The following is a 15,329-nucleotide window of genomic DNA, read 5'->3' as shown; positions in this document are numbered from 1 at the left end:
CTACCAAGATGTACATGTCAGCAGCCTGTTCTGGTTAAGTGATTAAGGAGATTTATACAACTGCATCTCCCTCCAATAAATCTGTTATGGACTTTTCAGGTTTTACATGAAACACAAATTGTGTTATTTCAAAAGATTGAGGAAAAGGATCTGGCCTTTCAGTAGATCTGCACATGCAAGTAACAATACATTCATTAAAGAAATATTCCTGTGTATGACTGTGTTAACAGAATAGTTAACAGTATAGTTGTTATCACTATTTCAAAATCACAGAATGTGACAAATACAAAATAAATACAGGGTATGGTATGTCACATGGTATAATTTCATGTTCAGTCTGTAACTTTTTCATCAATTTAGGTTTGTGAGTGATTCCCCAATGGCATTTTATTTGCATGGGCCTGACTTGGCATCATACACAGTAACAGACCATTTTAGGCTTTGACCTGTGTGACCTTAACCTTTGAGATAGGGTTTGGGTGTTGCGCATGACATGTTGTCTTAAATTGTTAACATTAATAGCATGGTATTTTAAAATCCCTTGATTGATGAAAAAGTTATAGACCTGACCAGATACAAAATGTAACCTTGAACAGATGATGTGCAGCTTTGGCCCCCAAGTGTGACTGATGTGGAAGGTAGAGTCCAGGTGTTGTGCATTACACATTGTCTTATTATTGTGAACAATTGTGCAAAGGTATTCCAAAATCCATTGAACAATAAAAAAAATTATGGACTGGACACAAAATATACCCTATGAAAGACCACGTTCAACTTTGACCTTTAACCCATTACTTCATATACACGCCTTTTAACGCCTTTTTCACCCCCCCCCTTTTTGTGGTCTCAAATGGTGAAAAAATGAATTATTTAGGCCCTTAACACTTGTTTTTGTTTGAGAAATGTTGTTAAAAAAAGTGACCACTTTTTCAGCGCGGCCCCCCAACCAAAAGATACACCAGGGGGTTGCCAGAAGGGGGATGTGCCCCCTTCTGTTTGGGGGGTTTGAAGGGGGCGGAGTCCCCCTCATCGCCAAGAAAATTTTGGACTTGTGAGAGGCTATAAATGACCCCAGATTGATCATAAGGTAACGTGTAACCAACGCTGAAAAGCATTTGACTCTATCTCAATCCATTGAGAAGTTGCAGCACTTTGAAATCAATTATGATGGAAAAAATCAACGCAAAATAGTGATTTTTGGCAATTTTGAGATGTTCCCTCGTTGCCATGGTAACAGAAAATTTAAACCTGAGCATATTGTTGCAAGGGCAATGGTCCAGTCAACATTTGTGCCAAGTTTGATTAGTGTTGAAGCAGTTTTTATAGTATTATAGCAATTTGAACTTGTAACGGGAGACTTTTCAATGAAAACAGCCATTTTTCACAAAATGCTCATGAAGTAATGGGTTAAGCATCATCTTGGGTCCAGTTGTTGTGCATGGCACATTGTCTTATCATTGCCAAGTAATTTCAGAACCCCTTGATCTATGAAAAAGTTATAGACTGGACACAAAATATACCCTATAACAGACCATGTTAAGCTTTGACCTCAAAGCGTGACCTTTACCTTGGAGGAAGTGGTCAACATGTGATTAATACTCCCGCAAGACTGCTTCGAAAATGAGGAAATTACTAGTAACAGAATACCTTGTAAAAGAATTGAAATAGAGAAATGGTTGTTGGCAATTAAAGATAGTTGTGGTTCTTGTACGTTGCATTTCCTTTCACAGTGGTGACCTTTGATGAAGTTTTATTGAATTACTCTGTAATAAGTCCAGATAAAGTTATGGTTCTTGAGCATTGCGGTCATTGTGCTTGACCATTGTATGAAGTTGCATTGAATTCCAAACATTAGTTGTTTAGTTATGCACCAGACAAGGAAAAGGAACAAAGGGCAATAACTCTGCAAATACATGTACTGAAGATGGAGTTATGGTCATTGTACACTGCACTTCCTCTCATTGTGTTTTACCATTGTATGAAGTTGTATTGAATTCCAACTACTAGTTTTCAAGTTATGCACTGGACAAAAAAAGTAACAAAGGGCAATAACTATATAATTAGTCCAAATAGACTTATGGTTCTTGAGCACTTCACTTCACTGCGCTTGACCATTGTATGAAGTTGCATTGAATTCCAACCATAAATTTTCAAGTTATACACTGGTCAATATAAAATAAAGAACAAAATCTCTCAAATGAGTCAAGAAAGAGTTATGGTTCCTGTGCTTCCTCTCTATATACTTGACTATTGTACAAACTTGTATTGAATTCAAACCAGTAAATTTCATGTTATGCTCTGCAACAAGGAAAAGTAACAAAGGGCAATCACTCTATGATAACTCTAGAAAGAGTTTTGGTTCTTGTGCACTGCATTTTCTCTTATTGTGCTTGACCATTGTATGAAGTTGCATTGAATTCCAACCATTAGTTTTCAAGTTATCCACTGGACATTAAAAAGTAATGAAGGGCAATAACTCTGTGATTAGTCAAGATGAAGTTATGTTCTTCTGTACTGCACTTTCTTTCAACGTGCTTGACCATTGTATGAAGTTAAATTGAATTCAAACTAGTGGTTTTCAAGTAATGCTCCAGACAAGGAAAATGCAACAGAAAAGTAACAAAGGACAATAACTCTGTTATTACTTTAGATAGAGTAATGGTTCTTGTGCACTGCACTTCCTCTTATTGTGCTGGACCATGGTATGAAGTTGTATTGAATTCCAACCATTAGTCTCTAAGTAATGCTCCAGTCAAGGAAAAAGCAACAGATGGCTGGACCGATCGACTGACCACCGGGTGACTCCTATATACTCCCACAAACTTCATTTCGGGGGTATATAAATTATTCATGTACTATCCTTATCATAACGGTTATATTCAAACTTTGCTTGTTGATAGTAACTTTTATTCCAAAGGTAGCGTACGATATGGCTGACTTATGAATGAGACAGAGATGAATAGCATTATAGGATAGGGGTGCTTGAGGCAGTTCCAAACTGCATGTGGCAAGTGTCCTTATGTTATATGTCAAAAGAACACAAATGACTTAACTGACATAATGAATTACCGTATAAGTGGTTTTTTCTGCGGTGACTTTATTTCTGCGTTTTCTGCGGTCAGTTTAGGGACCGCAGAAATAAAAACCGCAGAATATTTCTCTTACCTGCTAGGATATGTATCCTACATTGTGACCTGTTTTAAGTATTAACGACAAACAGATTATAATGGTTAGCGGGTTTTTAAGTTGTTTAAAATTGCTGTCGGCTAAGTATGTAATGTGTGTTTGTAAGGATGTACTTATTGTTAATTATGCTAATTTAAAAATAAAGATATTTCAAACCATTCCAACCCTTATACTGCTAAATAATTGTTGTTTACTTTAATTGTCATCTGATACGATACGGTAAACTTCTATCATAAAGATCATACTACCGGGGTATATTTTTCACAGGTTACTTCACGCTGATCAAAGATGTATAGCTTTCTATTGTTGCGCATTATATTTGTTTGCAAGCGCACAAAATAATTGTTTGTAATTACTATACAGTTTTGCGGTGACGAGGATAAACAAATGCGAACGTGTACATGCAAATATAATAGATAGGGTAATGTGACTTAGACTTTGATTAGACGATTGCATAATATTGAATTCATGTTTTGTCCAAAGAATGTGCCGCAGAAATAAAGTCCGCAGAAATAAAAACATGCCAAAATTTGGAAAAACCGCAGAATTTGGAGCCCGCAGAAAAAAACACTTATACGGTATTCTGATTGACCTTTATTGAAATTTGCTTACATCGTCATTACTTGGTTAATCATTTACAGATTTGATAAATCCTTGGACAAAAGAATGCATGAAAAAACAAACATGTTGAATTATCATTACATGTACATGACCTTGACCTTAAATTGACCTTTACCATCAAGGTCAAATTATTGAAATTTACTTAAGTTGTCATAACTTTATTTATTTATAAACTTGGTTCATTCTTGGAAAAGAGAACACTTATAACAATACTGACAATGATTAATTCAAATGTGACCTTGACCTTTGAATGACTTGCTGATTAAGGTCAAATTTGAAATTAGAATTATGATTTGTTCAAGATCCTTATGTTTTCTACGAGTATTCTTATTGCAATGTTCTTTCTTCAATGTTTTTGTCATTAGAAGTAAGAAAATGCCAAGCGTGGTCCTCGCTTCGCATGGCTCCATGTTGTGGACATAAGTATAACAACTTCTTAGATTTAGTGGTGTTAGAAGACCTTGGGTGCCTCTTTGCGCATTATTTTAGGCACAAGTTAGCTGGATAGCTTCTAAAGGTTGCAAATAGAATTCAAATGTGGTTTGAAATCAGTGACCTTAGCTTCTAAGCCACAGAAGTCCCTGTCATGGATTAAAATAACAGAGACCCTTTTTACATTTCATGATTTTTTTTCATGTTTCACTACATGAGGTTGACCATAGCTTTACACTGAAATTTGACATAAAGTTCATTCCTAATAACATAAGACAATTTATAAAGCAAGAGCTGCCAGGACAGCATGCTCGACTACTCTTAGTTTTTGATTGTAACCAAGATCCTGGAGAATGTAGGCATTCACAAAGAGGAATATTTCATTCAAACTACATTCATGTAGTAACAAAAGCAATGCATATCTAAATCTTTATTACAAACTATTCCAATTTAATATTCCAGAACCAAATGTAAAGCAACAACATTATAAGAAAGTGAGATTACTAAAAAGCATGTAATATTTATATTTCATCAACATTTTCAGATGTCTGACAGAAGCAGGAAATAATATCATATGCTGACAATGAATTATCAATACCAAAACTATACATAAACAAGAGAAAAAAACTTTACAACTGAGTTTCACTACCACTCTCTTCATTGTTTGATACAGATTTCTCTTCTTCTTGAATCTTTTCAGCATAATCTATTAGAGACTGAATCAGTTTCAATCTGTCTCCAGAATAGTTAATCTTTTTCTCTATCGTCTTCAATGTGCCATCTTCTTTCTCTTTTTGAGGCACAGCTACATTATAAGTATATAAAATTTTCTTTTCAGATGGACCTGCAACTGCTTCACTGGTCTGGTTCAAACTTGGAAAACCTTCTTCTATTTTTATGACTGTTCCCTCCCTATTTTCATCATCATCATCTGTATCTTGTACAACTGTTTTCTCTCTCAGTCCATCTTCTTCTAATTCATATGAGGGAGACTGTTCCTCGAATTCAGAAATCTGCACAATTTGATCCTGTATGAATTCTGATTCTTGTAGATCACTCTGGGCAACTGCATCGGCCTCTTCCATAGCTACAATTTTTCTGTCATCAAACACAATATATACAATTTGCTGATCATTTGGCAATTCGTTTTTAACAGAAGATTGTAACATATTTTCATTGACAAGATTTTCAATACTTTCACCAGAATATTCAAGATTTTCTTCCATGTCAACATCCTCTTCATTATTATCATTGACAGTATTAATGTCTGTCTCAGTTTCAGAACCTGTATTAATCAGGTCTTTAGATATTTTGAATTCTTTGTCTACAGCTTCTGTCTTCAGAAGAGTATCAGTCTCTGTTGATTTATTTACCAAGTCTTTATTGACAACAGATGTACTATTTTTCTTTAATAAACATAAATGACGCAAATGTGACTTTTCATCAATAAATGTTTTCTTGCAAATCTCACAGTTTCTAATTTCATAGTGATTCTTACTAGAATGTTGAATTAACTCTTCCTCATTGGGGAACATTGTTTGACAGTCTAAACATTCATATACATGTTTCTCTTTGTCAACTCTTACATGCTTTTTCATGTGACGACTCAAAGTCCTTCTGTATCGGAAGGAACATGTACAAATTTTACACTGGAAAGGTAAGGCATTAGTATGTATAACCATATGATCTATAACATGTTGCTTCTGACTGAATTTCCGCCCACACTTATAACATTCAAACTGGCGCACCCCCTCATGAAGGAGCATATGCCTGCCAATATTTTCCTTGTTTTTAATAAATTTTCCACATATCTCGCACTTTTTTCCATCTGGCTCATTCCCGTGCACTGATCGCACATGCCTTTTCAGAGCAAACAAGAATGAAAATGATTTGGGACACTCGACACATTGATGTTTCGTTCTTTTGCCGAGATCATGTGTATATAAATGACGCTCAAGTCCTTCTTTACGTTTAAACCTCTTTTCACAAACATGACACTGGTAATTCTTCATCTGCCAATGTGTGCCAATGTGTTTTTCTAAAAGCTTGTGTGACGTAAATTGCTCATCACAAAATTGACAGGACCGTGTGTCGCTTGCATTTTCATTGTGCATTTGTAAATGTTTCTCAAGATTTTCTTTATTCGCAAATACCTTATAGCAATACTTGCACTTCTTCTGTGATTGCCCCATGTGAATTACTTGATGGCGTTCTAATGACCTATGTGATAGAAAAGACTTTGAACATAAAGTGCATGGGAATGGTTTCTGTGGCTCACTAGTTGTTTTATGTTTCTCTAAATGACATCGCAATAAGTTACCATCAGTAAAAGACATGTCACATATTTGACATCTGAAAGGTTTTTTCACAGAGCCCCATTTAAACATAATAACTGGTGTTTTTTTCTCAGCAGTTGGATTCTCTATTGACGCCTGTTTGTTAACACTCATATTTGACTGACTGCCTGAAGTCTCTGCTTCACCAATACTTTCTGTAAAAATACTCTCCAAATTAAAACTGTTTTCATTTGATGTACCATAAGCATTATAATGTTTCACAATTTTCACAACTGGTTGAACCAGTGTTTTCTGAAGTGATATACTAATCAGAAATGGCCTCGGTGGGGAGTTATTACCTTTTCAAAATCAAAACTGTTCCCCTGCACTAAAATTTGATACTTGGCCCCTAAATAATAAATTTTCCCCATATCTGCTTCAAAAAATTTCCCTCTGGGCAATGTTATTTGTCACAGAAACTTTTTGAAAATCACCAAAAATAGTTTTTCACCTAAATAAATAAAAACATTTTTAAAGAAACAGAAATTTTAAATGTTTAGTAAAATGAAAAATTATGTAAAAAAGAAATTTTTTAAAATCTTTTTTGCCCATAAAGATTGGGCAAAAAAATTTTAAAACCCGAAAGCTTATATCAGGGAAACTTGCCTGCCCAATATAACCTGGGGACCAAACATTCCACAAAATTTTGTACGGGACTGAATTTTGATAAAATTAGCACCTACTAAAAAAAAACCAAAAAATTAACCAGTAGGAGGGGTGAACACAATCTGATTTGAAAAAAAATTAAACTGAAATCATGCTTGTGGGGGATTATTTTTCCGGGGAACATTAACGGGGGAATCCCCCAAATTCGGGGATTCAACCTCCAAGTGACAAAGAATAAAAATAATAAAATTTTTTTTAAATTTCCCCCCCCCCCCTCCCCCAAAAAATTTTGGAGAGAACTTTCATTTGGGCCCATGGAAAGTTTTTAAGTTTTTTTTTTTAAAAGGGGGGAAAAAAGGTTTTTACAAATACTTTTCTAAACTTTTCCCCCGAGATTAAATATAAAATGAACATTGTCACTGACCCCCTTCCCAAACGGGCCCTTTTGGGTTTGGGGGGGGATTGCTTTCCATTGAACGCCGCTTTTCCTTTTACCCTTTTTAATCTTTTTTTTTGGAAAACATAAAGGTCAAATTTATTATTTTTGGGAATTTTGGAAATTTAATTTTCTGGAACCATGCCCTTTAATTTGTGCTTCTAGGTTGAAATGGGGTTGAAATTGCAGGTCATAAATTGACGATATATTTGGATTTTGGAAACAGAAAAACAAAAAAAACTTTCAAATATGTGATAAAAAATTTGGGGATCATGGGGGGGTTGGGGGGGGGGCCAATATTTGTTTTAAAGAAAAAAAAATGAAGAAACCAAACTAACAGAGAGTTTGAAAATTTTGTTTTTTTTGGTCAACAGACTTTTAAAAAAAAAGCCCCGGCAAAGGAAAGAATATGCCAAAAGGTTTTTTTTTTGGGGTAAAGAAAAAGCTTTTGTAAGACATGGGAATCCCCTGTTCACCCCATAAAATTCCCGCTGGGGTTGTTTAATACTTAATTATTAAAAGCCCAAAAACCCTTTTGATTTTGGCCCCCAAATCAATAAGATTTTCACCTTATATGGAAAACATTCAAAGGAATTTTGAATATTTTTGGGCCAAATTTGGGAAAACTTTAATTGATGCTCTAGCTTTTTTCAGTATTAAGGTAAAAAGTGCCCTTTGACCTTTGACCTTGGCCCCCAAAATAATGGGGGGTTTCAAACCCAAATGGACAATAAATCCTATGGTTTAAAATATTTTGGGGCCAAAAGGGAATTTACATTTGCTCCAAAACTTTTTTGGTTTTTAAGGTAATTGTAAATTTTGACCCTTTAACCCAGGCCCCCAAAAATAAAAAGGGCCCTTTCCCAAAATTGGGGACAACATCCCTTAATTTTTGAATATTGGGGGCCCAAAATGGAAACTTAAGTTACTCCAAAAATTTTTTCCAGTTTTAAAGGTCATAGTGCCCCTTGGCCCTTTTAAACCTCAAAACAAATGGGGGGTTTTCTAGGCACAGGGACATTCATCCTTAAGTTTAAGTTTTCGGGCCCAATTGGAACTTAAGTTTTTTCCGGGAAACTGATTTCCAGTATGAAGGGGTAATAGTGACCTTGACCTTTGACCTTGTGACCCCAAATGCAATAAGGGGCTCTAAGCCCAATATGTACAATGCACCTATGAAGTTTGAAATAATGGGTCGAATGGAATTTAAGGTTATGCTCCGGAAACTGTTTTCAGTTTTAAAGTTCATAGTGACCTTGACCCATGATCTTTGCCCCAAAATCAAATAGGGGGTCTTCTACCCAACTGGACAATCATCCTATAATTTAACATTGGTGGGCCCCAAATGGGAAACTTAAGTTAAACTCCGGAAACCAAAATTCTAAACGGATTGGAAGGACAGTACGGACGGACGTAGCAACTTTTGATAATTTTAAGAGGTAATGCAAGCTCATAAATCTACACCTGACCCAAAAGTCCAATAAGGCAAAATCAGCATCAATCAAAAAAAATAAAATAGCTCTTAATTTGAATTTTATGAGCTTTTGTTCTTTATCTAACTACGGAATGAAGCTCATAAATATCAAATGTTTGCTCAGACAGACAGACGGACGCCAGGGGGTATAACATAATATGCCCTTTCGGGCATATAAAAAAAGAGAGTTTAAAGTTCAAGTTAGCCAAGAAAACTGGAAAATAGTGACTTCTCTTGTTAGGCAAAATAGAGAGGTATATTCATTAACAGAAATAAATAGATTTTAGCTTTTATCGATATTTGAAAGTGTGTATCAAAATTGTATCGGATGTTGAATATCGATGATATATCAGTATTGCGATATTCAATGACAGCCCTAAGGAGTATGAGGTCGATTGGACTTTTTTGATATGATGTCATCGACTAACATCAGGAGTTGGGTTTGACAGGATGTCTTTTCACTCAAACTTTTCATTCATAGAACATTTTGTTGGTTGTAAAGTGTTTGGTTATGTTTGAGAGTACTATGTGTTACAGGGTTTTTTATGTTTACAGCACAGCCCACTTGTCACATAATCAAATATTTTACATAATCAAGTCTTTTTTATGTATATTAAGATAATATGAAATTAGGCAAAAGCCTATGAACGGGGAAAGTCGGTAAAAATCCTTCTCATTTTTTCAGTTTTAAAGGTGTCATTCGTATTATATTATACCCGTTTCTGTTTTCACTCAGAAACACTCGATAAGATTATATTAATTCGAAAAAGTTGAGATTTGTTCCGTTATCGGAATACACCGCCTTTATCAAATTTGAGTTACATTGTTAAATGGCGGCGCCTAACTAGAAACTGGACACTGAAAAATTTCATTGATAGGTATAGAATTCTATATATTTTTTAATTGTTTCTTTATTTGATTTTCTTTTAAATATACACGTGTAGTCTATAGCCGGGCAAGCCAAAGCCTGGCTTTGACTTCCCCGTATTATTATCGTATATAGCCAATATAAAACTTTAAAAAGCTTGTTTCAAGCACCTGTGGTTTACAAATTCCAGTGAGTATGTCTATTTTATATCAGTTTATAAATAGACGCTTAACATAGGACAATTTTAGGAATTTTAACATTACATTACACGTGTGTAACATAAAAAAAAAACGTAATAATCAGATTACATAGAAACAAAGGATGTCACAAAAAATACTTAGGATTGGCTGATTAAGATTGCCATTGGGTCGAATTGTTTTGAGTACATAATGATCCTGATGGAAAAGAGTCAACTAGGCCCTATACCGACTCGGCACGGGTCAACCCGGCACGGGTCAACTCGGCCCACTTTACGAAAATATATAGGCCTATAACGTATTTACTTTGCTTTGCATGTTGTTAGGGTAAATGAATTTTAAGAAATATCTTATTATTATTATATAATTATACATTGTACCTCTGCTGAAATAAAGTTATTTATTTGTCTTACAGATTGGATAAAATTAATATAGACACAGGCACGATTATCTAACCTGGGAATAAAAAATATGAACAGATTGATAAAATAACTTGATATTTTTTCTTCCCAGGTCCGATACTTGTGCCTGTGAATATAGATATAATAAAAATGTGTTGCCTTAGATGCATTTTGTTTGTAAAGTAATTTTCAAAAAAATATGAAACAAAAACGTGTTTACTTAATAGCATAAGCTTAATTCTAATTAATTGCAGGTGGTCACTAATCAAATTTGAATGAATGAGTCAATCATAATTATCACCTAATTAATCCGTATCTTTAACATACACATTGATTGATAATAATAGCCCGTGACAATAGGAGTCCTTTGATGTCCTTTAACCATTTTTAAAAGTGGGCCGAGTTGACCCGTGCCGAGTTGGAATAAGGCCGAGCTGACTCGGGGGCCGAGTATGTTTTAGGGCCGAGCTGACCCGGATTCATCCTGATGAGAGAAGTTAGTATTCTTTAGAATGAAATGCCCGGAGAAAAGCCGATAGAAGAAAATTGTCTCCATTTGATCAGCTGATCTTTTTATGTATATTAAAACTTGGCGAATAACTTTCTTGCTCAATACAAGCATATTTACCTTTCGTAAACAGTCCGAGATCGTGAGAAAAACTGTCACACCCGTTATCTTGGACAGCTTTCTTCTAGCTCATCCGCTTACTGTTTTGACAACAAAATGTTTCTGTAGGATATCTTTTTTCAATAAGTATACATTTCCTTCAATCAGAATTAAATGTACGGTTTCAGGAGAGAGTATACGGATGAATTCTTCTCCGAAGCATGCAACGCAATTTTCAACGAAGGAAACAAAGGTTGTTCGAGGTCACCGGAACAAATGGAGACATTTTATCAAAGGGAAGCAACTTCTATAATTACGTTGTTTTTTCACAACGCACTTCGTCCCCCATAATCTATCGTCCGTTTATACAGAAGAGACGTAGACATATCTGCGTGTCAAAAATCGCTAGAAAGTTAAAAAGAAATGTTTAAAAGAGGATAAAAAAATTAAACAGGGGCTGGAAAACTGGAGTGAGACATGTTCGATGCAAGCTATGGCTGCACTGAACTAAGTCTGGGGAAGGGAGTAATTAAGCAAAGTTCTGCAAGGCGCAGATGGTTCCAGTGGTATACCGTCCTAGGAAAGAATGAGAATTTATGATAGTCTGAACTTGCTGTGAATAACCTATAAAATAAGGGATTGCCATGGCGTGATGTTCGGGAGAGGGGTGTCAAATATTATTCTTTGGGGATAGCAAATTAACCAGACCATGGTGAATCTTGCATGGAACCAAATACGTTCCAGTATTGAAAAAAATCGTTCCAACGGACAGACTGCGAGTAAAAAATGTTTCAATTAAACCGACAGATATTTCATATACACACGTGCAATTATTTAAAAGATAAAAAAATAATAAAAAAATAATAATAAAAGAATATAAAAATGAAATGAATTTTAAAATTTTTGTCACGTATATCAAGTTCCTTTCAAGTATATCTACATTGTATATCAAAAGTCCATTTTTATACGCCCGTTTGAAAAACGGGACGTATTATGGGAACGCCCCTGGCGGGCGGGCGGCGTCCAATTTTGTCCGGAGCATATCTCCTACATGTATGGAGGGATTTTAATGAAACTTCATGGAAATGTTCACCACTATGAGAATCTGTGTCTTGTGTATAAAACAGGTCACTAGGTCAAAGGTCAAGGTCACACTTAGAGGTCATTGAAAAATGCTTGTTTGGAGCAAAACTTCCACATGTATAAAAGGATTTCAATATTACTTGGCACAAATGTTCACCATTGTGAGGCGGAGTGTCGCGCGCAAGATTCAGGTCCTTGCGGCCAAGGTCAAGGTCACACATAGAGGTCAAAGTTCAGATAAAAATATGAAGATGTGTATATGGACCATTGAGTCATCATTTATTGAGGGATTGTAACACAAATGGTCATTATCAAGACTATGGCTGTGATACATATAATTTAGGTCAATACATACAAGGTCAAGGTCACTAAAGATGATGAAATATCCAGATTTTGTCCGGAGCATATCTCCTACACGCATGGAGGGATTTTAATGAAATTTCATAGAAATGTTCACCATTATGAGAAGCCATGTCACGCACATGAACTAGGTCAAAGGTCAAGGTCACACTTAGAGCTCATTGAAAAACGCTTGTCCGGAGCAAAACTTCCACATGCATAGAGGGATTTCAATATAATTTGGCACAAATGTTCATCATTGTGAGGCTGAGTGCCGTGCATAAAATTCAGGTCCCTGCGACCAAGGTCAAGGTCACACATCCTGTGCATATCTTCCCTACTGATTTGTTTTAAGGTTCATTTAACAACACAGTGCCAAGAATAAAAACTTGCTTGCTAGATAACACTTATCCATAATGCCCCCATCTCCATCTAAAGCTTTCGTAAACGGGCGTATTTTATGACTATGGCACCCTTGTTTCTAATTAATCGTCCATAATTATAACCATTTTATTGATTATGACATCGTAATGGAATTTTGCTTCTTTTGCTACACTTTTTTCTTTATTTTAGGGGTATAACTTAATTATGATACGTCTCCGTTTCAGTCAAACAGATTAATTTATGTAAGATCTATATATAATATTATAGAATATGAATAGTGTATATGTCGATTTTTTAAATTACAGTACTCGCAATAATAAAATACCTCAGTTAGTCGGGTTTCATTGTTAACATTTTCAGGTTTGTTTATTGTACAATCCATAATACAATACTATTAATATTTACTATTTACAAACAAGGTCAGTAAAATAATAATAGCAGTCATATTTTTTCAAACTATCAGAGATTCCTACACGTTGTTTTCAAATTTGAATGTAATATATATGCTTCTTCCTCTGATGGTACCAACCGCTGTATTCTTAGTCTTAGAACTCTGAAACAAGACAAATGATGGCACCTACCGCTGTTGTATTCCTATGCTAAGAACCTCCGCTGTATTCTTAGGCCTAGAACCCTGAAAAAAGACTTATGATGGTACCAACCGCTGTATTCATATGCTAAGAACCTTGAAACAAGACTATGATGATACCAACCGCTGTATTCCTATGCTAAGAACCCTGAAACAAGACTTTGATGGTACCAACCGCTGTATTCTTAGAACCCTGAAACAAGACTTATGATGATGGTACCAACCGCTGTATTCATATGCTTAGAAATCTGAAATAAGACTATATGATGATGGTACCAACCGCGCTGTATTCATGTACTTGTAGCATGTTTTAGATTATTTTCTTACTCCGTTGCCTCAGAAAAATATCTTTATTGTGCAAAATAAAAAAAGAAAGACAAGCGTTGCAACGATTATCAGCGTTACAACGGTTATCACTCAAACCAGGCTGAAAATATATAAACATCGTTTTCGATTTAACTGTGAATTTATTTCATTATTACCTTTTGCAGATCTTCTCATTTAAAGTATACCAGTTTATCCAAAGTGAAGGATTTCATATTTTATGTTCTAGGTTTTGTTTTGTTTTTACCTCAGTGGAGCTCTACTGTAACATGTACCTGTAACTTCTGTTTAAATTTAGTATCCAGGGTAGCGTGTACATATTTTCAATATAAAGGGGTTGGGGTATGATTAAAATATGTCTTTGTGCAGTTTATGATGTAAAAATATTAATGCAATCCTTTATGGCCTTTATATACATGTAGTATTGAAACAGGGTCTGACGTAAAATGTAGCCCGATTTATCAGAGCATTTGTCAGTTTCTCTATCTGTTCTCTTCGTTATAAGCGATATGTATACTGTCGCTGATACACATGATATATTATGTTTCATATCACAAATTCATATTTTGTTTATTCTTTTTTTGTGACAAAACGCCTTAAATTGGCCAGTTGCAAAGTTGGAATCTATAGAGGAAAATAAGAGACGGAATGGTTTGAATAAACGATTTTCTTTTTTGCTAACAATATTTCACGAATCGGTACTTTAATGGGATCAGTAGGCCTGCTTATAAATACGGAAGTACTGCAATATTGTAGACGAGATTAAATTCAACTTCCAACTCTTCAAATAGGTTATTGTTATGTATTAAACACAAAAAATAGAGTTATACAAATTTAAGAGCACCATAATGACATGTTTTTTGAAGATTATCAAGATTACACTTCTCAGCTTTTCGACCTTTACCGTCATACTTCGGATAGGTAGTCTTTATAATCTGTGAGGTGTTCTTAATGTACACCACTGTATCTTTAAAGCAGCATAATCCATTTCATGCAATCTTTACGATAATTTCAGAACTATTCACGATCTGATTTAACTTTTTGTCAAGTGTATAAATGAGTGATTTAAGCTATCTTAAAACGCTTATTTTTTTAAAAACAATTTTCGTAGTGTATCAAAATATGCAAACTATAGCCCTTAATTAACTATAATAACAATGCAGATATAACCAAGTAAAAGTTAAATATGGCGGTAAAACTCGCAAAATTCTTTCACAATTTGCATAAAACATGCATTTTATCAATTGAAATCTTGGTTATTTTTGACGGGTAAATTTTTCGTATCATACATTTTTTTTAAAATTACAAATGAAGTCACCAGAAGTTCGTTTTTAATACTCATCTGATTCATTTAAGTGCTTGAAAATGATTGGACAATCACAAAGTAAGTATAATAAGTATGTAAAATAGACCATGTCAGTTACTTTGTATAGAAAGAAAGCAATA

At 34.8% G+C, this 15,329-nt stretch overlaps 1 protein-coding gene across 1 annotated transcript; it reads right to left on the bottom strand.

Moving 5' to 3' along the window:
• Window positions 1–4,647: 4,647 nt before the first annotated feature.
• Window positions 4,648–6,821, bottom strand: LOC132716099 (zinc finger protein 70-like). Its single transcript, XM_060699273.1, has one exon. The coding sequence runs from the start codon at window positions 6,687–6,689 to the stop codon at window positions 4,869–4,871; it is 1,821 nt and encodes a 606-aa protein (XP_060555256.1). The 5' UTR covers window positions 6,690–6,821; the 3' UTR covers window positions 4,648–4,868.
• Between the last annotated feature and the right edge of the window lie 8,508 nt (window positions 6,822–15,329).

Source organism: Ruditapes philippinarum, unplaced genomic scaffold (assembly GCF_026571515.1).
Source record: "Ruditapes philippinarum isolate M1 unplaced genomic scaffold, ASM2657151v2 ctg579_1_1_1_1, whole genome shotgun sequence".
Lineage (NCBI taxonomy): Eukaryota > Metazoa > Mollusca > Bivalvia > Venerida > Veneridae > Ruditapes > Ruditapes philippinarum.
Note: the sequence above shows the minus strand (reverse complement) of the source record. Positions and strands in the feature narration are given on the sequence as shown.